The sequence below is a fragment of the Dromiciops gliroides genome, chromosome 5 (assembly GCF_019393635.1).
Source record: "Dromiciops gliroides isolate mDroGli1 chromosome 5, mDroGli1.pri, whole genome shotgun sequence".
Taxonomy (NCBI): Eukaryota; Metazoa; Chordata; class Mammalia; order Microbiotheria; family Microbiotheriidae; genus Dromiciops; species Dromiciops gliroides.
Window position 1 is genome coordinate 291,311,205 of NC_057865.1, and position 26,670 is coordinate 291,337,874.

The following is a 26,670-nucleotide window of genomic DNA, read 5'->3' on the forward strand; positions in this document are numbered from 1 at the left end:
CCCCTCAGCCCTTCTGGTCACCTGCTCCCCACTCCTCACCATTCCCTAACTCCATCCTTCCTTCTCCCACTTCCATACATTTGAACACACAATCTTCTGTCTTTGGAAGGGACTCCCCTATATCTCTATCTCCTGAAATCATTCTCTTCTGTCAAGGCTGAACCCACCTCCTCTAGGAATCCTTGATGCTTCTAGCTGGAAGTGACCCCTCTTTCCTAAGGCACTCACCACAAGTCGTTGTGTTTGGCCTCTCCCTGGCATGTAATCCTATCCTAACATTTTTCATTATTTGTCTGGGCTCTGAAGCTCCTCTGATGGAGGAGAGGATGGAATCTCTAAGAGTATGCCAACAGAGCCACAAATCCTGGAAGACACGACCAGGATGGAAACCCTTTGGCTTGCCTACAGACTGTGTCATTATCTGCCAAGAACAGGCCTAGCCCATTTCAGAAACATTAGGTGGGTGATGACTCTGAGGCCATGGCACATGACAAAAACCTACCAAGGCAGGGAGAGACTGCAAACAACACTGAGAGGGAAGGTCCACAATCTTGCAAAATCGTACCAGTGCCTCATCCCTCTGCTAGACTGTAAGCTCACTGAGGCCCTGCAGGGACTGGAATCATTTTTTCATCAGGGTATCTCAGTGCCTAGCACTGAGCTTTGCATGGAGCATTCACTAAACATTTGCTGCAATTAATTTAATTGATGAATAATAACAAATTAATTAACAAATAACAATTGGTAACCATTTTGCAAAGGGCTTTTGAGTTTTACAAAGCATTTTGCATATATTATTTCATTTGATCCCTACAACAAATCTGTGAGGTAAATGCTGTTATTATAATACCCCATTTCACAAGTGGGAAGCCTGAGCTCAGGGAGGTTAAACTACTTCCCCAGGGTCACACAGCTAATAAGTCTGATACAAAATTTGCACCCAGGTCTTCCTGACTCTAAGTCAAGCAGTCTGTGCACAACACCACCTAGCTGCCCCATGGAAAATCCTTTTGTTTTGGCAGTGCTGTGGAAACAGCATTAACCCTTGAGCTCTTTATTAGGCAAAAGACAGGTTATTAGTTTGGTCTGAGGACATTACTGTCACCCACCTTATAGATTGTACTCCATCATTTGGTTCTTTCAGAGAACATGTTTTGTTCTGTGGTTTATCCAAAACTGTTATAACGAAGTATGTTAAAATCGGATTCATATGGGAAGTGGGCAAGGAGGGAAAAGAGAGACAGAGGAGGGAAAGAGAGAGAGCAGAAAGACAGAGAGACACAGAGAGAGAGAGAGGCAGAGATAGAAAGACAGGAAGAGAGACAGAGGGAGAGAGTGGGGAGGGGGGATGGGGGGGGAAGCTGGTTAAGCCATAACTGGTGATCAATGTGTCTTATTCTGAGTGTCTATCAGAGGCACTGTGTCTCCATTGGCCATCAAACGAAAAAGAGGCAGCTCTCCACAGAAAGGGTGCCCCCTCCTTTAAGGCTGCGTTTTAGGTGCCATTAAAACCCCACATTCCCACCCAGAACTCTGCTATTTCCCTATTTCCATGATGAGCTTCCCGAGGGCAAGGGGTCCCCTGCTCTGCTTCCTTGGTACACCCCCCATGTCCTCACTTCTTACAGACTGCATTGCCAGTCCTGCTCCTGACAGAGTCAAAGGAAGACTTGAGGGATTGTCAGAGCAGGATGGCTCTGGGGTAGTGTTCAATATTAGCATTTTTAATGTACACAGCTGTTTTGTGGAGTTCGCCAATCATGAGTGAATGCCCTTAGGATTGCTAAGATTCCTATAACATGTAGGAATGAGTCACACGGGAGGCAAGCTTCTGAAAGCACGCTAGCTGTGCAGCTGCTTCCCGGCTTTCTTCCATTCATGGTACGAAGCCACATTCATTGGCCTCACCCTAATTTACCCTTCAGAAGCGGCATGGCACAACAGCTAGAGAAGGCAGGGAGACGAGTTCAAGGCTTGCCTTTGATGCATCCTAGCTGTGTGACGCCAGGCAAATCATTGAACCTCTCAGTGCCCTGGGAGACTCCTCAAGAACAGCAGTTACACAGAAAGTGCCAACTTCTCCCGGCAGAGGTATTTCTCTTGTGGGAGGCCTCTAGAGCAATGAAGCCAAAGCCAGGCCTATCCCCTGAGATTCACTGACCCAAATCACACACCTTGGACAGTCAGTGAATATTTATTAAGCATCTACTGTCTGTGAGGTGCCCTACTACACACTGGAGATATATAAAAAGGCAAAAGACAGCCCCTGTCCTCAAGGAGCTCACAGTTACAGTGTTCTTCAGTCCCCAGATTACCCTTTGTTCCTTATTTTCAGTAGGCGACCTTGAGCTGGAGGAGCTTGGGCAAGGTGGCATCAGGAAACATCCCAACTCTGATGTTCCCTAGTCCAGTTCAAGGTCAGGAAGGCCTGAGTTCAAATCTGACCTAGACACTTATTAGCTGTGTGATCCTGGGCAAGTCACTTGATATCTGTTTGCCTCAGTTTCCTCTTCTGTAAAATGGGGATAATAAACGCCCAGGGCTTCCAGAGTTGTCGTGAGGATCAGATGAGGCGACATTTGCAAGGTGCTCTAGATGTGCTTAAGATGATTCTTAAGCTCTCTCCCTGCCACAAGATCATCAGTTCCTTAAGGATCCATGTCTCCTTTGACGTGGAACGTGACAGGGCAGATCTCTACAAGGATGCTCCAGGTACCGCTGTGCTTTGCTTCAGACGCCTCTCAAAGGCATCATGCAGGGCCAGTCACTTCACTCCACCCAGTTGTCCCAGGTCGATCTCCAAGATTGTAAGCCCCACAGCAGCTACTGACCAAGACTCCCTACGTTGGGACGATCCAAGCTTTTAAAAATCACCCTGAGATCACAAATGTGGTCCCTGTGGATGCTGCCCCCTCAGCAGGTGCTGGATTCAGCAAAGCACAAGTATCAGCCATGTTGAATACTTCCCAGTACTGAGCCCAAACTGAGGCCTCCCTTCAGTCCCCTTACCTCTCTGACCCGGTTTCCTCATCTTTAAAAGGGGGAGTGCATGGTTAGATGAAACCCACCCCAAGGGAGGGTTGTGAGGACCCCCTATCAGAGCAGATGTTCACTTGCAATGGGCTACACACGTTAGCTTGAAGAAACAATACAGAGTTTGCAAACAGGCATGGCAGGTGTGGATGGCACTAGGTCGGTAGGTTTGCACCGCTTGGCTCTTCGTTTCTTTCGTCAGTCCCTTCCCAGGTTTCCCTCGTGTGCGTTTCTGCTCCCATTTTTAGCCGTCTTGGCCTCCTGTTTACCCAACACGTCATCACCTGAGTTTCTCTGCCCTCGGCATTAGGACAGCAGGGTCCCCAAACTTCTAAGGAAGCTCCCTATGGGAAGTATTTCTTTTCCATTCTTCATTCTGAATGCAGGTGCTATTATCTCTTCTCTCTTGGCTCTATTCTGCTGTTGCTGTATTTTCCCCCATTCTTCCTACCAAGCTCCTTTTTCTTCCTCCCACACTGTGCACACCAAGCCTAGGAAGATGGGTTCTTAAAAGTCAGCATGTTTAAAATCTGAGATGGAAAAAAATGTTTTAAGGGGCTTCTGTGGTATTCTTTTTAAGTATTCTAAAATTTCAGCTTCTGAAATTCCATTTCTGTAAAACATGACAGAGTAGAGATGTTAATTGCCTCTATGAGGATGAGACATGAATCCTGCTGCTGTGATATTGGTGGCGGTGGCAAAAACAGAGATCCTGTCATGCCAGCTCTTGCCTAGCTCTCATTCCTCATGGCCTGGACACAATGGGAACAGCTTCCAGTCAACACTGACCTCCCATGGCCTTTTGAGCCCTTATTCTCCCATCCTCTCTTAGGATCTTCGATTTAGAGCCAGGAGGGGCTGGGCCGATCCACAAGTCCAGGCTTCTCATTGGACAGATCTTTCTTCACTGCTCACCGGGCCCTCCTCCGGAGCTGTCCCAAGGTCCATGCCGACAGTCCCTACTACAGACTCAGGTCATCCAATCTCAGGAGAAATAATTTCGCACTGTGGATACCTACAGAGCAGGTCTCCAAGCTGGAAAGACCTGGGTTCAAGCCCTGCCTCTGATGCCTCCTGGTTGTATGACCCCCTATCAGAGCAGATGTTCACTTGCAATGGGCAGCTGGAGTTTTGTCACATACCGGCAACATCTCATGGCCGGTCCAAAAAGTGTTTCTTCCTCCCTGCTTGACTCCCTACCACACCCTTTGACAACTTTGGCAAACTTCTTTTTTCCCTTTAGCCTAAGCCCCGCTCCCCGAGGCACTGTCCTGACTCTCGCTCCCCTCCCCCCCTCCTCCCAGCCCCTCTCTCCTCTGGCCCAGCACCCCTGACATGGTGGATGCTGCTGTCTCCAGTTCTTTTCCCATGTGCCTGATCAGTCCTCTTCAGTCTCCTGTGCATCCTAAGCTTGGCTGCCTCCAACTTTGGCCCCCAGCTCTCTTTTCTTCTCAGCTTTAGTGATGTCCTTTATTCTTGTGGATTCAGTGATTGGCCTTGCACAGACGGCTCCACCAGGCCTCTCGCTGGTATTTCAAAGTGGGCGTATCCAAAACAGAGTTCCTCAGTTGCCTCCTAAACCAGGCCCAAACACCCATCTGCCTTAGGACATCCTCATGCTCCTCTCCATCCAGATATGTAACCTCAGTCACACCGGGCTCTTCCCTCTGCCTCAGGCACCCTGTGCAGTGAGCTGTCAGGGCCCCCACCTCCTCTTCTTCACTCACACAGGCCGGCATTCTCTTTCCCCTGGACTCCGTTTAAGATCTCCCTGCTGCCAGTCTTTCCCCCCTTCCTTGTCCATCCTCCACAGAGCTACCCAAATAAACTTCCTAAATAAAATACAGATTTCCTGGCATATCATTTAAAGCCACCCCCAACCTGATTTCCACCTAATTTAGCAAATAAAAGAGCAACCCTTTCACATCAGATCAAAGTAGCCTCCAATTACGACCGTCATTGTTGATGCCTTCTGCATTCCCTTTTCTTTTTTTCCTTTTTTTTTTTGATGTAACATAGGATGAAATTTAATTACTTAGCAATAACATAAATTGAACATTAAACATATAACAGTCCAATATAAAGTTCCTTATAAGTCTGTTCCTTGAGGGGCAGCTAAGTGGTGCAGTGGATAGAGCACTGGCCCTGGATTCAGGAGGAACTGAGTTCAAATCTGAACTCACACGCTTGACACTTATTAGCTGTGCGACCCTGGGCAAGTCACTCAACCTTCATTGCCCTGCAAAACAAAACAAAAACAAGTCTAATCCCCTCAATAGCAGGCATTTTGCTTATTTGATTTTAGAAATTAATTACACATTAAGAGTTTTTTAAGATACATTTGGAACTCCGCAACAATTAAACGTGCTCTCAGGAATTCAAGTGGCCCAGCTTATTCAAATGACCACCAACCAAGCATTACCAGGCTCTGTACCCCAGTGACATCTCCCATGCATTCCCTCCTCAACACCACCTCTCCAGAGATGCTTTTCTTCCCTCAAGGATCCCCTCCATGGAGGATTCGCAGACCTCCCCCTGCCTCCGGGGCTGACCGCTGTCTCCCTCCTCCAATCACTTTGCTTATAGAATACTGTGTTGGAGTCCCCTCCCAAGACTATGTCCTGCCCCCACCATGTGAGAGCAGTTTTACATCCAGAGCCTAGAACAGAGACTTGAACATAGCTGGTGCTTAAAGAATGTGTGTTGAATTAAACTGACCATGCCACAGTGGAAAGAAGCCTGGCTCTAGAAAAAGAGGATCTGTATTCAAATCATGCCCCTTACACTCCACTTCTATGACCCTCAAGAAGTCAGCTGACCTATTTGTCCTTTTCTGAGGTGGCCTCTGAGGTACCTTCTAGCACCTCATAGGATAACCTTAGGAATTCTTGGACCCCTAACTAGAAATGGGGGGATGAATTTTCCTAGGAACACGCCCCAAATAGCATTTTGAGCCTTTATTTCTCATCCTCTTACCTCTCTAATATTTAAGTTAACGAATCGGTCTGTTCCCACACCCTCAGGAGGACCCTATGCCAAAACAACAAACAAAAATCCCCTCTTCCTGCACTGATGCTTGGAGCCCTTCTGTCCTTTTACAGACTCACATATCCCAACAAAGTTGGCAGTTAAGTGAATACTATTTTCCATTATAAATTGTAAACTATTCAAACACTGATTACAAGAAATACCATACATTGCTCTCAGTAAACTTATTTACAGAATTATCAGTCAGAGAAATTCCAAAAGCAAATCAGTCATTCATTTTAGTGAGTCCAAGCACATCATATGTCAGAAGGCAATACCGGTTGCCAAAGTATGATCTTGCGATCTAGCTCTATGAGACACTGGAAACATCTAGAAAAAAGTCATGCCCAAAGTCCAGAGAATTTGCTTTCATCCTCCTTTCCGGTAAATCCAGCCTATTTGGGGAAATTTGGGAATAACTGACTTAACTAAGAAAACCACAACAAACCTCTGTCGTAGTGCTTAACAAAGAACACTGAAACATCGTCTAGTCCAACCCTCTCATTTTTCAGAGGCCTAGCGAGGATCGGCAATTTGCATGATGTCATACCAGCATTAAATAATAGAGCCAGAATTCAAACTCAGGATTTCTAGACCCCAAAACTAATATTCTTCCCACTGCCCCACCATGCCCCACCACATCACATTCCTTTCACACTGAATGTTGCCATACTTTCTTTTTCCAGGCATGCATACCACCTCAAGGTTGCCCTGATGCAAAGTTGTTTCATTATGGATTAATTTGGTAACTTCTGGCCTTAAGGAAATTATACTTGAAGCATGTTTTTGTATTCAAGAGTAGTTCAAGGGGGCAGCTAGGTGACACAGTGAATAAAGCACTGGCCCTGGATTTAGAATTCTTTTTTTTTTTCTCCTTAAGTGAGGCAATTGGGGTTAAGTGACTTACCCAGGGTCACACAGCTAGTAAGTGTTAAGTGTCTGAGGTCGGATTTGAACTCGGGTACTCCTGACTCCAGGGTTGGTGTTCTATACACTGCGCCACCTAGCTGCCATTGGCCCTGGATTCAGAAGGACCTGAGTTCAAATCCAGCCTCAGACACCTGACAAGTACTAGCTGTGTGACCATGAGCAAGTCATTTAAACCCTCATTGCACCACAAAAAAAAGAGTAGTTCATTAAAATGACAAATATGAGCAATAAATCAATCATTATTCCTCTGTGTATCCTCTTTACTTTTGCCCTTTATATCTGAACCTAGCATTTTGATGTTTATATACATAAATTTAAACATATATATATACACCTGTGTGTAGATACATCCATCTCCATATATATTTCTTAAACATGGGTCCCCACAGTGCAGTCTCACTACCTTTCCAAATACGCACTTGTGAGGTGCAGCCTTGAGACCTTGAGAAGTTTACGCTTGTTCTCTGAAGTGGAAGTGTCCGATGCCAGAGCAGGGCCTGGTAAGTGAGTCGAGGAGTGGCCCGCACCAGGCAATCTTTTCGGAAACGTCATTGAGTAGGATGTCCGCCTTCTAGTCCGACTTGCCACCTCACGCTCTTTATGCAGCAGCTGCTCATCCATCAGCAAAGTGATGATTTGTTTAGATTTTTCCCGGACATAGTAACCTGATAAACATAGTGAATTGCTTAGAGAAGGAAACACTCAATGGTTTTATGATAGTTTTCATTTTAGAGACAAGAAAACTAATATCACAACTACTTAAATGATCACAGTCACCAGCAACCAGAGTAAACACAAAGCAATAAAAACCTCTCTGCTGTTTATGCCCATCTTACCTTTTCCAAGGGGAAAAGCCGAGTGTCTATACTCTCAACCTGATGGAATTTGCATTATTTTGTTACATTATGGAAAGCAAAAATGCTTTGCAAGTCAGTTTTTATCCATCTACAATGAAGGAGTATTGTTATACATTGTTGGTAAACATTCTGTTCGACTTTCTGCCCTGAGAGTGAGTTGGAACTTTCAAGACTCAGATCTCAGGGGAGGATATCTCCCCTAAAAACAGGGGTACAGTGGCACCGTAGAGAAATAGAAGGAGTCCCTAAGGACTCACTACACTTGTTTGGGATGTGCCAAGAGTAATGAGAGTGTTCAAGGCTGCCAGCTAAAGGGAAAGTAATTCTTTCCCAAGGGCAATCTTGGCATAAAAGGTTGTTCTCCCCTCCTAAAACAGGGCATATTAATTTCCAAGCATGAAGGGATGATCAAACAGATTGCTCCTCAAAGGCTATAACACAGAAGTGTATGTCAGGATGCATCGGCAGATCCCCTTGTCTACTTATACTGAAGCAATAACCCAAAGCTTGGTGGAGCAAGTTGGGCTATGGACAAGATTATCCAATGATACTGAGGCCCAGAATCTGAAGTAGCTGTGAAAGAGGGTTTGGATACCAAGTATAATAGGAAAAGTGAACAGAGGAAAGGAAAAGCCAGTCTCAGAGGAAGAGCAAACGATCATTGTTCCATAGTGAACAATGTGAAATCCAGACTCAGACAAGCAGTGCCTCCATTTCCTCATCTACCCAAAAAGGAAGGTGGAGTCCATGGACCCTAAAGTTCCTTCCAGCTACAAGTCTGTGATGTTTTTGAGTCTGGGATTCTTCCTTAGTCCGGCACAGGGCAAGTTTAGCCTGGAGGGGGATGTGATAGCTGTTTTCAAGTATTTGGAAGACTGTCACATAGGAGAGGAATTGGCCTCAGAGGTCAGAGCCAGAAGCAATGGAACAGTGAGAGAATGTCTTCCTGGCCCAAAGGGCCCAAACTCAACCTTAAAAGTAACAAGAGGTCATGGGAACAAATCAGACTTGAACTCACTGGGCTTCCCTTTTCTGAGGTAGAAAAGACATGAGGAAAAAAAGAAAAGCTATCCGAGAGTTGGATTATACAGCAAAAGGGTTAAGAAACAACACTGTAGGCTGGGATTTCTTGTTCATAGGCCCAACGCCAAGGAAAGTATAAAAGATGGGAATTAAAGGAAAGCTTGAGATTCTTGACTATGGGTATTGACACACTACAGAAAGAAGAGAACTGGATCAATATTCACACTCTCATTATGAATGAAAGCACAAGACCTAAGGAGCCTAAGCAGAAGGGGGGGGGGCTCACAGAATCTTATCAGAGATGCAAAGAAAAGGGGCAGTTGGAAGTATTTCCCACACAATGGATCATTTTGCCTTACAGTGCTCCTAATAAGCAAAAGCTCAAAGGAAACTACACAGACAACAACATCTTATTGTGCCAACATCTGTGGCAAAAAAAAAATAGAAACCTAGAAAAAATTCTCTGAAGAACTTGCCAAGATCCTTCAAAAATACCCATTGTGTACATTGATGGTTCGATACAAAATTTGGCATGGAAAAAATGGCCAAAAATTGGAAAATATCATTCTGGATTTTGAAATGAAAGAGGACAAAGAATGGTAGGTTACTCAGAGCCTTAACACTCATGAATACTTCCTCCAGAAGGACTGAGAAGGTATTTGACATGGTGGGCAACAACCACCGCCACAAAAAGCAAATTGACAGGAGATGATTCATCACACATATTGGAGTCACCAGTTAAAGCAAAGGTCAAATTAACACTGAATGAGAGGAAAGGCACACTGCTTTTGAGAAGGTTCTGGGGGTGGGGGGGACTGAAAGCTCAGGAAGAGTCAGTCATGGGATGTGGGGCAGAGCTTCTGGGAATAGCAATGAATCATCCCATGGTACTCTTCCCTGGTCAGAACTCGCCTGGACGGAGGTGTTCAATTCTGGGCACCACTGAGCATGTGCGTCATGATACTGAGAAGCAGTGGACGGCACAGGGCAAGTTTAGCCTGGAGGGGGACGTGATAGCTGTTTTCAAGTATTTGGAAGACTGTCACATAGGAGAGGAATTGGCCTCAGAGGTCAGAGCCAGAAGCAATGGACAGAAACAGCAAAGAGGCCAATTTGAGCTCGGTTCAGAAAACTACTTCCCAACACTTCCAGCTGTCCAATAATGAGTTGGCTTGTCTCCAGGGGTCATCATGTTGCTATCCCTATGGGAAGTGCAAACAGTACTCAAGAATATGGCATCAGGGAGACACTGGACCAGACCAAGTATACACAGAAGAAATCTGCACTGGAAGTGACAATCTCTAAAACACTAAAAGATTGATTTTCAAGATGTCTCAAAGTGGGGAAGAAATGAAATGCTTGGGGAGAAACCACAGACATTATAACCAAAACTGATTGAGAAAATATCTGTAACTACTGATCAATATGCCCACTTTCTCACCTCTGTAAGAAAAATTTTTTTAATAATCTAAACAGATATTGGTGGTATGTGTCCTTAATGAAGAGGTAGTCTTTTTTGTATCTTTTCATTTTTATCTATAACTTTTGTCCTTACATCACCATGAGAATAAATGTCTAAAATATTAGCTATAATTCTCAAAATATTAATAAAAATTATCTTAGTAGTTTTTTAGTAGTATCTGACTCTTTGTGACCTCATTTGGGGTTTTCTTGGCAAAGATACGAGTGGTTTGCTATTTCTCCAGCTCATTTTACAGGTGAGGAAACTGAGGCAAACAGGGTTAGGTGATTCAATCAGGGTCACACAGTTAATAAGTATTTGAGGTCATATTTGAACTCAGAAAGATGTGTCTTCCTGACTCCAGGCCCAGCACTCTATCAACTGCGCCACCTAACTACCCTTTAATAAAAGTAGAATATCATTAAAAGGCATCTGACTAAAATTATCCAAGTTAACTCAATCATCAAACAAAACCAAAGGATCCGTGGATGGGCTAGGCCCATTTCTTCATCCTGTGTGTCTCTTATCTATCATTTTACATATAGTCTGCACAGTGTACCCCCAAACAATGAGGATTTCCCTCTTGATCTCTTGGCATTATGTGTGCCAAGATCTCTTGGTCTTTGTGTGTAGCTACATACTACCCCTATCTATAACACCCTTCTCCCCCTCCCCCAGCTCACTCCATGGCCAACCAACTTGTCTCTTTTACTGATTAGTATAACAAAGTAGGGAAAGAGATGGATTTGGTCTCAGGGCATCTGGACGCAAATCCCAGCTCCTCCACTCACGACTTGACCTCTCTGGATCTTCATTTCCTCGACCATATAGTTATGGGGTTGGACTAAATGATTTCTCCAGTCCCTTCCTGCTCCAACTCTAAGCAAATCATGAGTTTTCTTGCTGTCATTGATATATTCTGTGCCACTTCATCAGTCTCTTCATTGCTTTTTATGTGACCAGACATTTAGAATCCTCAGAGATTGCTGTATCTCATGATATACAAACAGAGAGAATCAATGACAGTACCTTAGTCTTAACAAGACGGGATATTTTTGTGGATAGAAGCTTGGGAGTCACAGTGCAATTTCCCCAATGCAATATGCCATCCTCTTTTCCTTCTATTCAATTCTAGGCCCAGATCACTGGCCAGCTGCACTATGGGTCCCAGTTCTTTGGCCAACATATCCAACTGCATGCCAGAAGCTAGGTGATCCATCATCTTCATCTTCACTTATTGAATGGAATCTCTGGGTAGGTAAGCAAACTGAGCTATTTTGAATGAGTTTGGATCTCATTTAGGAGGTTCTGTAATCTCCCAGCACAATGTCATCAGCAATCAGGAGCTTCTAGGGGGCAGGGAATGCCTTTGTGAACTGGACTCTGCTGGCCATGCTCCATGACAATAGTACAACACCCTAAACCGATATTAATAATCAGAAGATCAAACAGCATTTATCTCTGCTGTTGCATCTACCAAGGAATCATGTATGATCTCAACCCATGTAGAAGAGAGCTCTTCTCAAGAAGAGCTTTTCAGGTGGCATTTTGTCTTATTGAATCAAATGATTTTTTACGGTGGGAGCTTATATTCTCTGCACCCTTCAGTCAATTGTGGAGCTGAGGAAATATGATCCACTGTAGAATACAGTTCACTAAAGCCTTTCTGTTCCCTTTTATATTCTCATCAAGGATGCCCTCAATATGTATGCAAATTATTCTCATGAAGATGGCAAAGTAGCCAGATAAATCAATAGTCACCCTTTTGGATAGCAATACAGTCATGGTTTTTTCAAGTTGTTTGATGTCTTCTCCTTTCATATATCTTGAGAATTCATTCATCAGTGCTTGCTTTCAAAAATATGTTGCCTCCAGCAAAGACCTCTCATTTACTGGAGCTCATTCAGCTGAGTCTCCCATCTTTCTTGCTTTGGTGCCACTTCCACTTGCTCACAGACAAATAAAAATATACTACAGGACTAGAAAAATGTGGAAATGTGATCGCCTTTAACGTATCCCCTATCTGATTCCTACTGGACAAGTACTCAGCTCTAAACTTTAATAACTGAGTTCAAACCTCAAGCCATCTTGTACCTTTAATTTCCTGTGCAAAGTAATTCCTTCTTTTGGGTTTGGTGGGTTTGGGATTTGTTTGTTTTGGGGGGTTTTTTTTGCATTTATTCTGTCTCTCGAACACTTGTCTCCAGACATTTTTTAACTTTAAAGTTCATTTCTATCTCCTCAAAAAGGATATAAAGCACATGTAGCCAGGGACTGAGATGTTCAGGACTGGATTAGTAAACCATTACCATATCTCCTGAGGTATATGGTCCTCTGGCGACTGATTAATGTCTAACAGATTAACTCCGATAGGTAAATTCATCTATTTCCCCCCTGTTTACTCTTCAGTTCCCAACTTAATGAATTGTTTAGAGCTAATGCTGTCACTGGGGGCACTCAACACATTAAAAAAGGTCACAGTCGGGGGCAGCTAGGTGATGCAGTGGATAAAGCACTGGCCCTGGATTCAAGAGGACCTGAGTTCAAATCCGACCGTGGACACTTGACACTTACTAGTTGTGTGACCCTGGGCAAATCACTTAACCCTCATTGTCCTGCAAAAGAAAAAAAAAGGTCACGGTCTATTCTTGTGGACACACTGACCAATAAGAAAGTGCTAGCCTCATAGACACTGGCCATGTTATCATAAAAGATCTGGTAGAGTGAGAGGGCAATTCAACTAGTGGAAAAAGAAAAAATGACTGTAATAGGTTCTCTCAGCACAGCATGCCAGTCCTTCACAATCAGGAGAATGCAGTCCTTTAGAACATGTTGCATTAGCTTCACTGCATCTCACGGCACCAAGGCAAGCCTTTTCCACCTCTTAATCGACTCATTATCCACTCACCACAGTGACTTTTCCAGACTTTTTCATCCCTTCTCAAATCTCCTGTGATTTTCCCTCTTCCCACCCTTCTCAGCTGAGAACCTTACCTCATAGTTCACTGAAAAATTTCAGGCCACTTTCCAAGAACTCCCTCTTCCCCCTTCCTCTTCATCTCACATCATTCGGGCACTTTCTGCCGCTATCTCCTCTGTCTCTCCTGTCTCCCATGAAAACATAGCCTTTCCCTATATGCACAAATGATCGTGTCCATCCCATCTTCTCCAGCAGATTGCTTGCCCTCTCTATCATCCCTGCTCTATCATTGATTTTCAATCTTTCCCCATCTACTGGCTGCTTCCTTACTGTCAACAAACATGCCCACGGCTCCCCCATCCTCAAAAAAGCCTCACTTCATTCATCCATCTGCACTAGCTATTATAGCTTGTACCTCCTCTCTACAGTGGCTAAACTCCTTGAGAAGACCATCTATAACAAGTGCTTCTACTTCCTTTCCATCTCTCCTTAACTCTTTTTTTTTTTTTTTAGTGAGGCAATTGGGGTTAAGTGACTTGCCCAGGGTCACACAGCTAGTAAGTGTTAAGTGTCTGAGGCCAGATTTGAACTCAGGTACTCCTGACTCCAGGGCCGGTGCTCTATCCACTGCACCATCTAGCTGCCCTCTCTCCTTAACTCTTGACAGTCTGACTGTCAATTTGATCATTCAACAGAAACTGCCCTTTCTGAAGCTACCAAAGAGGTTATCAACAGATCTAATGCTCTTTTCCCATTCCTCACTCACCTCGACTGATCCACAGCCTATGACATTGTCAGTCACCCTCTTCTTCTTGAGACTCCCTTCTCTCCAGGTTTCTGTTCCCTCCAGGTCCTTCTCCTATGTGGCCAACCATTCCTTTTCAGTTTTCCTCACTGGACCTTCAACCAGGTCAAGCCTGCTGACTGTGAGTGTTCCCCAAGGGTTCAGCCTGAGCCCTCTTCCCTTTCCCCTCTATACTATTTTGCCTGGTGGTCACATCAGCTCCATGGATTCAATGATCACTTCTATGCAGATGATTCTAACATCTACTTATCCAACAATAACCTGTCTCCCAACCTTCAGTCTCACGTCTCCACCGCCTTTTAGACATCTCAAATTATACTCCCACAGACAACATCTTAAACTCAGCATGTCCAAAACTGAACTCATTATCTTCCTAACTTCTCTGTTACTCTGGAGGGGGCTCACATTCACCCTCAACTCCTTGCTCTCACCCACACCCCCGTCCAATCAATCTTCTGCCAAATCCTGTCATTTTGATCCTTCATAAAATCTCTAGGCACTCCTTTCTCTCCTCTGACACAGCTCTTCATCACCTCACACTTGGACCACTGCAGTGGCCTGCTGGTTGGTCTCACTGGTCACTCCAAACCATCCTCCACTCAGCTGTCAAACTGATGACTATGTTACCCCCACTATTCACTAAACTCCAGTAGCTCCCTATTCTCGGCAAGATCAAATAGAAATCCTCTATTGGACTTTTAAAGCCTTTCATAAACCAGCCCCTTGCTACCTCTCACTCACCTAAACATACTCTGTGATCCCATGACACTGGCCTCCTTGAAGAGGACACCCAACCTCCTGACCTTCGGCACTTTCATTGGCTGAGCCCAAAGCCGAGAACTTTCTCCCTCCTCCTCTCTACCTCATCGCTTCAGGTCACAGCTGGAGCGCCATCTTGTGCAAGAAGCCTTTCCCCATCCTCCTTAATCCTAGTGTCTTCCCTCTGGAACTGTTTCCAGTTTATCCCGCCTAGATCTTGTTTGTACTTAGTCACTTGCCTGTTGTCTCCCTGATTAGAATATGAGCTCCTTGAGGGCAGGGACTGGTTTTTTTTTTTTCTTTCTCTGTATATCCCCAGAGCTTAGCACAGTGCCTGGCACACAGTATGTGCTTAATGTTTGTTGACTTTACTTCAGTGGGAAATCCTGAGTTATAATCCCTAGTCCTACAGTTCTAGCTGTGTGCGAGTCCCTTAATCTTTGTGAACCTCAATTTCCTCATCTGCCAAATAAAGATAATTATCCTTATACTGTCCGCCTCACAGAGTTGTTATGAGGAAATATTGAGAATAATGATGAGTGAACATTTCTATAGCACTTAAAGTTTGCAAATCACTTTACTTAACTCCTTTGATCCTCACAACAACCCTCTGAGGTAGAGTCTATTATTATCCTCATTTGACAGTTGAGGAAACAGGCACAGAGGGGTAAAGTGACTTGTCAAGGGTCATACAGCTAGAGAGTCTCTGACCTGACTCCAAGTCCCGTGCTCTATCCATGGTACCACCTACCTGTCTTAAAAGAAGAAAGTACTTTGTAATGCACAAAGGGATAAATAATGTGAGTAGTTATGATTATTTACAATGAATATAACCATTATCTCTGCTGCATTTCTCATGGAAAGTTTTAATGGAGTCATAAGACTTTTATCTTCTCAATGAGTCCCCACCGCCTCCACCAGCAGCCGCCAGCCTTCTCCAGACTGAGCTCAGTCAAGCTTCCAACAGCTGACCCAGTCTCTTATCAGTATGACCCTCTGAACATTTCCAGTTTGGGAGAGCCTGACAGAACCTGAGCTCCCCCAATGGTCATGTCTAGTTTACAATGTGATGCATTCGATTCAAACGCACTTAAAAAGTATCTGCTAGGGCAGCTAGGTGGCGCAGTGGATAAAGCACTGGCCCTGAATTCAGGAGGACCTGAGTTCAAATCTGGACTCAAACACTTGACACTTACTAGCTGTGTGACCCTGGGCAAGTCACTTAACCCTTATTGCCCCAACCAAAAACAAAAGTGTCTGCTAGGTACAAGAAACTGAAAAGAGAAATGAAAAACAATCCCTGCCTTCATGGAGTTTACACTCTGTGGGATACACAGAAATCAAGAGATAAAAAACACAAAATAATTGAGGAGAGAGAGGACACTAAGATACAGGGAGGCTGAGAGGACTTCCTGTATATCACAATATATTAGCTGAGCCTTAAAGGAAGCTGGAAGTTCTAAGAAGATGGCAGGAAGGAGTACATTCTAGGCACAGTGGATGGACTGAAGAAAAACATGCAGATTTTAAGGCACAGAAAGTAATCCAGTTTGGCTGGAACATAGATCGTGTGACAGGGAATATGAAGTTTAGAAAGTTAGACTGAAGTCAGATTGTGAAGGTCCTTATGGGCCGAGTTGAATTTGTATTGTATCCTGGAGGTAACAGGGAGTAATTGAAGATTCTTGAGAAGAGTAGTAGTGTGATCAGACCCATGCTTTCAGAAGATGATTTTGGCAGCTGGGTAGAAACAGAAGAAAGCCGCCAGTGCATTGCATAGAACTGCTATGGAACATTTATGGAAAGTGCATGATTCCTGCATGATGAGAAGGCATAGATAAATTACAATCTGTACTAGTGGATTAAATAACAGATCCATCAAAGAACTAAAATATACTGAATGCATAATTTAATTATGCATTGAATTATGAATTAAGTCTGGGATTCACTAATCCAACAACTATTTGTTCAGCGCTCATTCAACTTATACGGCCCCATAGTAAGCAGTTGGTCAATAAACATCTATTAAGAACCTACCATGAGAGGCAGCTAGGTGGTGCAGTGGATAAAGCACTGGCCCTGGATTCAGGAGGACCTGAGTTCAAATCCAGCCTCAGACACTTGACACTTACTAGCTGTGTGACCCTGGGCAAGTCACTTAATCCTCATTGCCCTGCCAAAAAGAAAGAAAGAAAGAAAGAAAGAAAGAAAGAAAGAAAGAAAGAAAGAAAGAAAGAAAGAAAGAAAGGAAGGAAGGAAGGAAGGAAGGAAGGAAGGAAGGAAGGAAGGAAGGAAGGAAGGAAGGAAGGAAGGAAGGAAGGAAGGAAGGAAGGAAGGAAGGAAGGAAGGAAGGAAGAAAGAAAGAAAGAAAGAAAGAAAGAAAGAAAGAAAGAAAGAAAGAAAGAAAGAAAGAAAGAAAGAAAGAACCTACCATGTGCTAGACACTATACTAAGTGCTGGGATACAGAGAAAGGCAAAAAGCAGTGCCTGCCCTCCTGGAGCTCACAGTTAATGGATCAGATGACCTGCAAACAACTATGGAAAAACAAGCTATTTACAGGATGAAGTAGAAATGATCAACAAAGGGAAGGCACCAGAATTCAGGGAAATCAGGAAAGATTTCTTGTAGAAGGTGGGACTTTAGCTGGCACTTGAAAGAAGCAACAGAAGCCATAGAAGAGAGGCCAGAAAGCATTCTGGGCATGGGGACAGCCAGTGTCAGACTAGAGAGGGGCTATATCTAAGACTGCCAAGATTTGGCAATAGATTGAATATGGGATCTGAGAGAGAGAAGTCAAGGATGACACTCAAATTGGAAGCCTGGATGACTGGCAAGGGGGTGGAATCCTCCACCCTAATAGGGCAGTTAGGAAGGAGGGAGGCTTTGGAAAGGAAACGTAGAGTTCTGTTTTGGACATTTTTGATTTTAGGATAACAATGGGACATCCAGTTTGAGATGTTTAACAGGCAGCTAAAGACATGAGACTAGAGGTCAGTAGAGAAGTTAGGGCTGGATAAGCAGATTTGAGAATCATCCATGGAGAGATGATCATTGAATCCATGGGAGCAGAGAAGATCGCCAAGTAAAATAGTTTAAGAAGAGAAGAGCGAAGACAGAGTCCTGTGGGAGTGGGTGTGACCTGGATCCAGCCAAGGACATAGAGGAGCTCATGAAGTGACAAAGTGAATAAATACATGGTCTCTGCTTTCACAGAGGTTGTGTTCTAGTAGTCAAGAAAAGGCTTACAGGGACAGCTAGGTGTCCCTAGGATAAAGCATTGGCCCTGGATTCAGGAAGATCTGAGTTCAAATCCAGCCTCAGACACTTGACACTTACTGGCTTATGACCTTGGGCAAGTCACTTAACCCTCATTGCCCCATATAAAAAAAAGAAAAAGCTTATCAAATATTCTCAAATGGATTTGTCACCTCATAGATCCTGATGTTTCTTCCAATGATATAAATCACTGCCTTCCCATGTCTCCCCATAATGCACATCCTCCAATAAGTTAGCCACAAGTTAGTTCATTGGCCCATCCTTGATCTCTCCTAAAACCTCAAGGACACCAGTTGAACATTCAGGCTGCCTATTATCCTTGGTTCTCACCATATGACCAGCCCATCTACTATTTCATTCACACATATGACCAATGACATCCTTTACTCCTGATTTTCAAGATTAATCATTTGTTATATTTCTGCGTGTTCAGACTCATCACTCATCTCTCTGTGGCCCTGTGTGGCACTCAATTTTAATTTCTTCTGGAGTCAGAGGACCTGCGTTCAAATGCCACATCTGCTACCTGCATTTGCTATCGGTGTGACCTTAACCAAACTACTTCATCTCTTGGTGTGGCCTCAGTTTCCTCATCTCTAAAATGAAGGAGTTGTGCTGGATGACCTCCAATTCCCCTTCCAGCTCTAGATTCATGAGTCCCAAAACACTAGAAGAATGTTGGTGGTAAATCATTCCTGGAACAAACAAAACGCCACTAACAAAGTCTCATGACTTCTTTCTTCCCTCTGGTTTCATTTATAGAGAGAATGTCAAGATTAGTAAGGGTCAGTTCTCCCAGTAGTACGTCTACTAGCACATTGGATAAGGCCCTCGTGTTGAAGAGTTTTTGATTCTGCTGAGCCACACGCCATCTTAAAAGCTTTTCTTGTCCAACAAGGTGTCTCCCATCCATATATAGGTATATATAGGTATCCAATATTCCTTGGGAGATATCACAGAAATCATCTTATTCAACAAGCCCTTTGATCCTAATGAACAGGGAGACACAGGCTCTGCGATGGTGTTCCCCTCATTGATAGCAGAGATCCAGCACAGAGTTCAAGTTGGACAATAACTGACTATTTGGGAAGGTCTCCCAAATATTCTCATTTATCCAGGACCTCACATCTGTTCCAGCAAGCCCTGGAACATTATAGTCTCATGGAAAAGATCTATAAACACTCTGTAACACTTTATGGCCTAACAATCCATAGTGGGGAAAACTATGTGGACAAAGAACACCTAACGCCCAAGTAGAAGGTGAGAGGACAACATGTCTGTGTGACCGTATACATCTCTATGTGGATGCTTGTGTATAGATGCATAAATGTATGTGTGCATGTATATATTTTTATTATTGTTCATTTGTTTTCAGTCATGTCCAATGCTTCATGACCTCATTGGGGGTTTTCTTGGCAAAGACCCTGGAGTAGTTTGCCATTTCTTTCTCTAGCTTATTTTACAAATAAGGAAACTGAGGTAAGCAGGGTTTAGTGATTTGCTCAGAGTCACACAGCTAGTATGTGTCTGAGGCCAGATTTGAAGTCGGGAAGATGAGTCTTTCTGACTCCAGACGTGGCATTTTATCCATTGCGCCACCTAGCTGCCCATGTGCATACGTATGTACGGACAGGCAGAATAAATGGTCAGAGATGAACCTTGAATTAAACAGGAATAGGAGAGGGGACTGAGCTGCTTTCAGAAAATGGCAAAGCTCCTCTGCTAAGTACAACGAGAACATAAGGCAATATGTGATAAGTGCTATGTGATGAGAGGTACTGATAACAGACTAGGAGAATATAGGAAGGAGAATTAATTTTTAAGTAGAGGAATTAGCAAAGGTTCCATGGAGGAGATGACTTCTCATGTGGGCTTTGAAAGCTGCAGAGAATTTGGATAGGCCTGGCCAGGTAGGAAAGACATTCCTAGGTGGGTGGTGGGCATGGATTTCTATTATTAAATGATTTTCTGCTTGCTGAAAATCTGTTGAATTTTGTCATAAATTGGTGGCCTTTCTTTACTGGTAAAGACAAGTTTATTGAGGGGGAGCAAGACTACCTTTCTTGAGCCCTTTAAATTACAAAAGATAAGTAGCCACCAACTGTGCTTAATCACAAGACCAGCCCTGGATACAAACATAAATTGACTGTCTTAGTCATCTCATTTTCTGCATGAATAATCATCGTCATAATAATAATAATAATTCACATTTATGTAATGCCTTAAAATTTACAAAGCCCTCTGTGAGAAAATACTAATCATAATACTCAGTATACTCACGATAATACCCAAAGTATTATTAGTAGCAATGTATGCTGAATTTAAAATGTCACAAAATAAAAATACTGAGAGTAAAAAAGGTACAAGGGTAGAAAATCTGGAAGTTTTGGGGACTCTGGAAGTAGGCACCCCCAAATCCTGACCAGTTTGACTACATGGGGGTAAATTTTCAAAGTCAAGATACCAGTGGTGTCATCTACCAATGTACAAATTCTAATTACGAAGCATATTTAAACTTTGGCTTCTTGAAATATGCTTTTTTTTCCTGCTTTCCTTTCAATTAACTAGTATTATTGCTAAAAATGATAATAATGATCCATTTCACCAAAATTGACCATGATTTTGTGAATTAATTCCTTGAGAATAAACTTTATATCTAAAGTCATAATCCACACATTCATTTCTTAGAATTTAAATTGACTCAATGAAAAATACTATATACTATGCAAATAGCCCTAGTTCTAATTAAGAATGAGATCGTTTTGGTGACATAAATGGGGTTTGGGGCTTAACAGGTATTTTTAGGCAATTTTAATTAAATTCATTCTAATATTACAATGAAATGCTCTTAAAATGTTTTTAAAGGATCAATTACTTAAATCTTCCTAAGAAAGAAAATTTCTTAGCAGGAAAATGGAAAGAAATTTATTCAACCATCAATTCTGACATCTAAATGGTTCATCATTTCATTAAAAGAAAGGCTATTGCTATAAATCTGCTAAAAATATACAAGCATAAAACTATTTGTATTAACTGCATCAAGTATGTATGAATATAGCCTAAAGTACTCTACCATAGTTATTCCCCTCCCTTTTTTCTCATCTTCTCTTTCCCTGTCCTTTTCCCTGTCTTAGTCACAAATTCCCACCAGGTTTTCCCCAGCAACCTCTCAAATTCTGCCCAATCCCTTTCTTTTTCCAACCCCAGGATCATATAAGCAGAGATCAAGAGCCAGAAGCTATCTTAGAGGCCACCTATTCCAGGCCTCTTATTTTACAGATTAGGAGACTTGAGTTCCAGAGAGCTTAAGTTAACTTGCAAGTAACCATACAGCAGTAAGTGGCAGAGCAAAGGTTGAAATCTAGGTTCTCTGGCCCCGAATCTAGTATTCTTTCCACTGCACTATGCTCATCCCTGCTTTGTGCCACCCCTGTATTTAAGATATTTTCTACTAATTCTATAATGTCACAGAAAAAAGGCAGTTTCTCCATCTCTGCTCTGGCCTCCTAAAGTTTCCATTTCTCTTGTGCAGTTGTAGCAATATAAACTTGGGATACATGAGAGGAAGATGAGGGGGGAAACAATGTCAACAACTGGATGAGCTATTTGTTTATCTGCTCATCTCTGAGGATTTGGAGAGAAGTGTTGTGTTAATCGTAGACACAACCAGCTCTTTGGGGGACAAGTAACGTGCCCTGGGACTGGCAGTGTGAAATGATACCAAAGACAATGAAGAAAAAGAGCCAGAGAGTGAGAAGTCAAGGATTCCATCCAACTGTGCATTCACTGAGCACTAGCCAGGTGCAGGGCCTATGGTAGGTGCCATGGTAGGCTCTGTGCTGGGTAGACATTCCTAAGACAACTGAAGGAAGCTCCCAGTTGGTAATCACTATTGGCACACAGAGCAGTGGCCAGAATAGCAGCAGGTTAGTCCAATAAGACTCACAGAATCACAGAAGTTAACGACTGAACAGATTTCCGTGGTCATTTAATCCAACTCACTCACAAAAGGAATATCCGCTCTCCTATAACCGACAGGTGGCCATCCAGCCTCTACCCAAAGACCTCCAAGGAGCAGTAACCCGCCGCCTCTTGGTACAGCCCACTCCACTTTGGGCCATCCCAAAGCCTAACCTGAGCTGGCTGCCCACTTCCCTCCATTCTTCCTGGTTCTTTTCTCTGGGATCAAACAGAACAGATCTAATCCCTCCTTCACAGATAACTCTCCAAACACTTGAAGGCAGCTGGCATGGCCTCCTGAGTCTTCTCTCCTTGAGGTTGAACGTCTGCGGGGCCTTCAACCATGGTGCCCAGAACTGAAGACAAGGCCCTGGAGGAAGTCTAATTAGAGCATTGGACAGTAGGACTATCTCCTCTCTCCTCCCCATCTGTCCCCTTTAGCGAAGTTCAAGGTCATGTTAGTTCTTCGGAAGGCCACATCACACCATTTCATTGCCTATAAATCCATTCTTTTCCGTTCTCTCTGCAATGGTCTTTATCCAAGTGAAAACTCAGGTCACAACTGACTCAGATGATCATAACTGTCTCATCACTGTGGTCCTCACCTTCTGCCACTTCTCTTCTGAAATAGCACCCAAATCAAGGGCCATTTTGATCACGTGTATTCCTCTCCTCAAATCTCCATCAATAACTTTTTTTGTGAAAAATGCTGACCCAAGGCACTCCATGGCCTTCCCACCAGCTAGCTTCTCCATGTCCTTTTTCCTGGCTCATATCTTCCACTCTAGTCAAGCAATGCTCCCTTGGTCTCCCACTTCTGCCCAACCCTCTCATGTGCCTAAGCACACACGCAGAACAATTCACATGTTTGGAAGGCATTCCAACTCTCTTCTCCTAACACACACACACACACACACACACACACACACACACACACACACACACACACACACACACGCGCGCCTTCCTTCCTCTAAAACGTAGTAACAAATTGTACCACTTCCCAGATTTCCTTGACACAAATAAGTATAATCTACACCCATCATTTTTATATCCTCCCATATGTTTCAACGATGGGTATCAGTGTGCATCAATAGCAAAATGTTGATGAATGATCTGTAAAGGATTCACATTTCAGTCCACAGGATCATGGGTTGTGGCATCATAAATTTAGAGAAGGGAAGGTCCCTACAGGCCACCTAGTCCAGCCCACCCATTTTAGAGATGAGGAAACTGAGGCCCAGAGATAAGAAGTCTCTAGTCACACATGTAAAATGTAGCTAAGTCAGAATTTGAACCCATATCTTCAGACTTCACACCCACTGTTCTTTGCCTAGCACCATGTTGCCTAGCCTGTTCATTTGTGGCTGTGGATGTTAATACATGAAAATATTTACAGAGGCTAATGAAGTGGTAGCACATACCTACCTGTGTTCGCTTTTGTGTTCCCCAAAGCTAAGAATGTTCACATCCTTTTGAAGGAATCATCTGTACTGTACAGGTATATACAGCATGCTTACCTAGATATTTATAATGCAAATCTAGACACACACACGTGTATACATGCTCAGAAAGGAGTACACATAGAAAACCAGACACTTCTTCATCTGGAAGTTCCCTATGGCACCAGAGACCCAGGCCCAGGACGGTCTCCCCATTAACCTCATTATTATACTCAAGGAAGGGGCAGTGTCAGTTCTTTGTAGGGCTTCCCATTACATCCACTAGAACAATACAAAACGGGTGCTCGAACAGCAACAAGGATGTTTGAGATCCTTTTACAGAATTCCTATTCTTTCTTTGACCTAAGTCTTCCCCCCTTGGGGTGGGAAAATTGCCTTCGTTTTATTCATTTATCTGGAAGTCACCCCAGTAGTCCCTGTGGGTACCACTGCCTTGGCATTTTGTGGCTTACAAAGCATAGCACAAGTATCAACAATGTAGGCTTTCTTCAGTCTTCCTATCGTTAAGCCTCACCCAGGATCTACAAGAAACACAGGACAGACGGGAATGTTCAGTCACAATGGCTTCCTTCAGTTCTTGGCCACTTAGTTAAGCTGACAATAAGATGTCAATTAATAACCAGCTTTGCATGTCTCCTGCTAGAAAAGTGTCCATGGTGCCTCATAAAAGCAGAAACCGTACATTTCCTTCTCAGAGGAAGAGGTGACACTCATCGTCAGCTGAATCCCAGTCATAACCAGTCTGTACCAGAATGAAAATGATGATCTAGAAGGAAATGCCTCAAGATGACCCTATTCTTTTGCCTATCTTGCTAAGCTAGGTCCCTAATGGTCATCTTTGTGTATGTGACTCTCAGGATGCAGAAGTATTATGAAAGAGCTTCAGCAAGCCTTTTCTTCCATAAATACAAATCAAAGTGCTGGTCTATATTCCAAATTCTTACAATCTCCTCCCTGTGGATTGCATTATGTCCACTGTTATTGAATAGCTCAGTTGCTATTTCCTTTGTAGGCAACTCCTGGATGTTGCTTAGATCCAGACACTTTGCTTGTTGTTTTTTTTTTCCTTGAATGCTATAATATAAAATTACTTGTCTATAAATGATTTGTTTATTGCACTGAGAAATAATTTTTTTCTAATCTTGTTCTAGTGTGACATTCAATCAAGATGGCATTTGAGTTGTGATAATTACCTACTTATATTGTTTTTCAAGAAATTGAAAAATGAAAACTTTTTATTCACAAAAACTTTAACTGCAAAACCAGTGACTTTGGGGACTATTAGCTAACACTGCTGAATTTGAATGCAGAGGTTGAGCAAATGTCCAGGAATGATCAAAACAAGTTTTACTATATTTTAAATGATCCAGGACAGGATTTCAGTAAACAATTATTCTGTATGGTCAGGAAATAGGAAGTTCTGGTTAATAAATCCTGGCTAATATTAACTTTGTATATAAGTCATATAAAGATTATAAATTACCAAATAATTAGGACTTTTAAAAAAATTCTCAACACTAACACCATAGAGTCTAGGCCTTGACTCTGACACTTACTGACTGTGTGACCCTGGGAAAATCACTTAAGTTCTCTGAGAGTCTGTTTCTTTATCTGTTAAATGGGGATGATATTCGTTCACATGACTGTTGTGAGAAAAGAGCTTTTTAGTACACCTTCGTGTACTATATACACGTGTGCTCTTGTTACACCAGCTGTGATAGAACCTTTCTCTCATAACTCCAAAGAGAGCACAGACTGACAGCAAGGGCTCAGCGTCATCACTATAGACAGCCCTTATCTCTGGACTCTAGGTCACAGCCTTGTCCCTGTAAGCATTGGGTTCTTTCTGTGTTGTGGCACCCTGTCAGCATGCTGTGCAGAAGGTCTTTCCAGACCTTCCCTCTTTGTCATTTGTTTTCTTATAACCTGGCATTCTTAGTCATGCATAGAGCTCTTACTTTCATCTGGAAACTCTCTAGAGCCCATGGAAACACCACCTCCCTTTTGTTACCAAATTAGCTTTCTGATATAGGAAGTGCTAGAAAATTTCCATCCTGTGCAGGGTTATTTTATTACGTCAAAAACAATCTGTGTGCTCCCTACAGGCACTCCTTCCTCACTGTGGCTCCTGTCCTAGTCATTTTCTTTGGACTCCATTTATTCTGTCTAAGCACCAGAAACATAATTGCCTCCTCCTATATCTCCTTTTGAAGAAAAACCATTGATCTGTTAAGGACTTGGCACAAATATTTCAAGTGGTAACCCTATCTCTCATAGAAGAAAGATATCCTAAGCAGCCATTTTCCCTCAGTTCTTCGTTCAACTTATTCCGCCAAAACCCTTATAACTGTTGTTAGTAGGTCCTACCAACTTTAACTGTTACCTTGGTCTTTTCCAGCTTCATCTATGTGACGAAAATCTTTTAATGTCTGAATGTTAAAGAAGCCCTCTCGGCAAAGCTGAATGACTTTCTTGGATCCATTCTTGATCAGGTAATCCATGAGTGTGAGGGACTTGTATACATGGCGCCAATTCTTTCCATGGTCATTGAGTCTCTGCCACAGCATACTCATAATTTCTGAGAGAGAAACTGTATTGAAGGTCAAGTCACTGATATCTAACATCAGAGAACTTGAAGGACCCCAAGGGTCATTCGAAGTTGCTTCCCGGACTTTAACTTGTGCCTCTGAGTAATTTTTCACAAAGTTTTTCACTTGCCTCCTGAGTGCCATGGATGAGACCAGATCGGCAGGGGAAAGGGAAGGGGGAGGAAGCAAATGGAGGGGGGAGCAGTATGCTTGCTGTACAGAGCTGTTGACAGCTAATGGAGTTCCTGTTTTGTTGCCCCCAAAAACAACTTATCAGTTTTCATCTTGCTAAGATATCAAGTTCCTGCAAAGAGAAGAATAGAAAATGTTATTTATACAGTTAAAAAAATTTATTTCTAGGGGGCAGCGAGGTGGCACAGTGGATAAAGCACTGACCCTGGATTCAGGAGGACCTGAGTTCAAATTTGACCTCAGACACTTGACACTTACTAGCATTGCCCCACAAAAAAAAAAAAAAAATTCTAGAAGATTCAGCCAGCATGAGAAATCCAAATTTAGTTTCTAATTCAGTCACTTAGCTGCCTCAGCCAAAATGAGGATGAGGA

The 26,670-nt window shown here is 43.1% G+C and overlaps 1 protein-coding gene across 1 annotated transcript in view; it reads right to left on the reverse strand.

Annotated features, from left to right (window-relative positions):
- Positions 1 to 26,402, reverse strand: part of ENTHD1 (ENTH domain containing 1) — a 114,612-nt gene extending 88,210 nt beyond the window's left edge. Inside the window, exons 1-2 of the mRNA XM_043965142.1 lie at positions 25,900 to 26,402; positions 7,410 to 7,655 (exon numbers count right to left, since the gene is read on the reverse strand). Coding sequence (XP_043821077.1) covers positions 7,410 to 7,655; positions 25,900 to 26,248 — 595 coding nt within the window. The 5' untranslated portion in view covers positions 26,249 to 26,402. The remainder of the gene's footprint in view (positions 1 to 7,409; positions 7,656 to 25,899) is intronic.
- Positions 26,403 to 26,670: the final 268 nt, after the last annotated feature.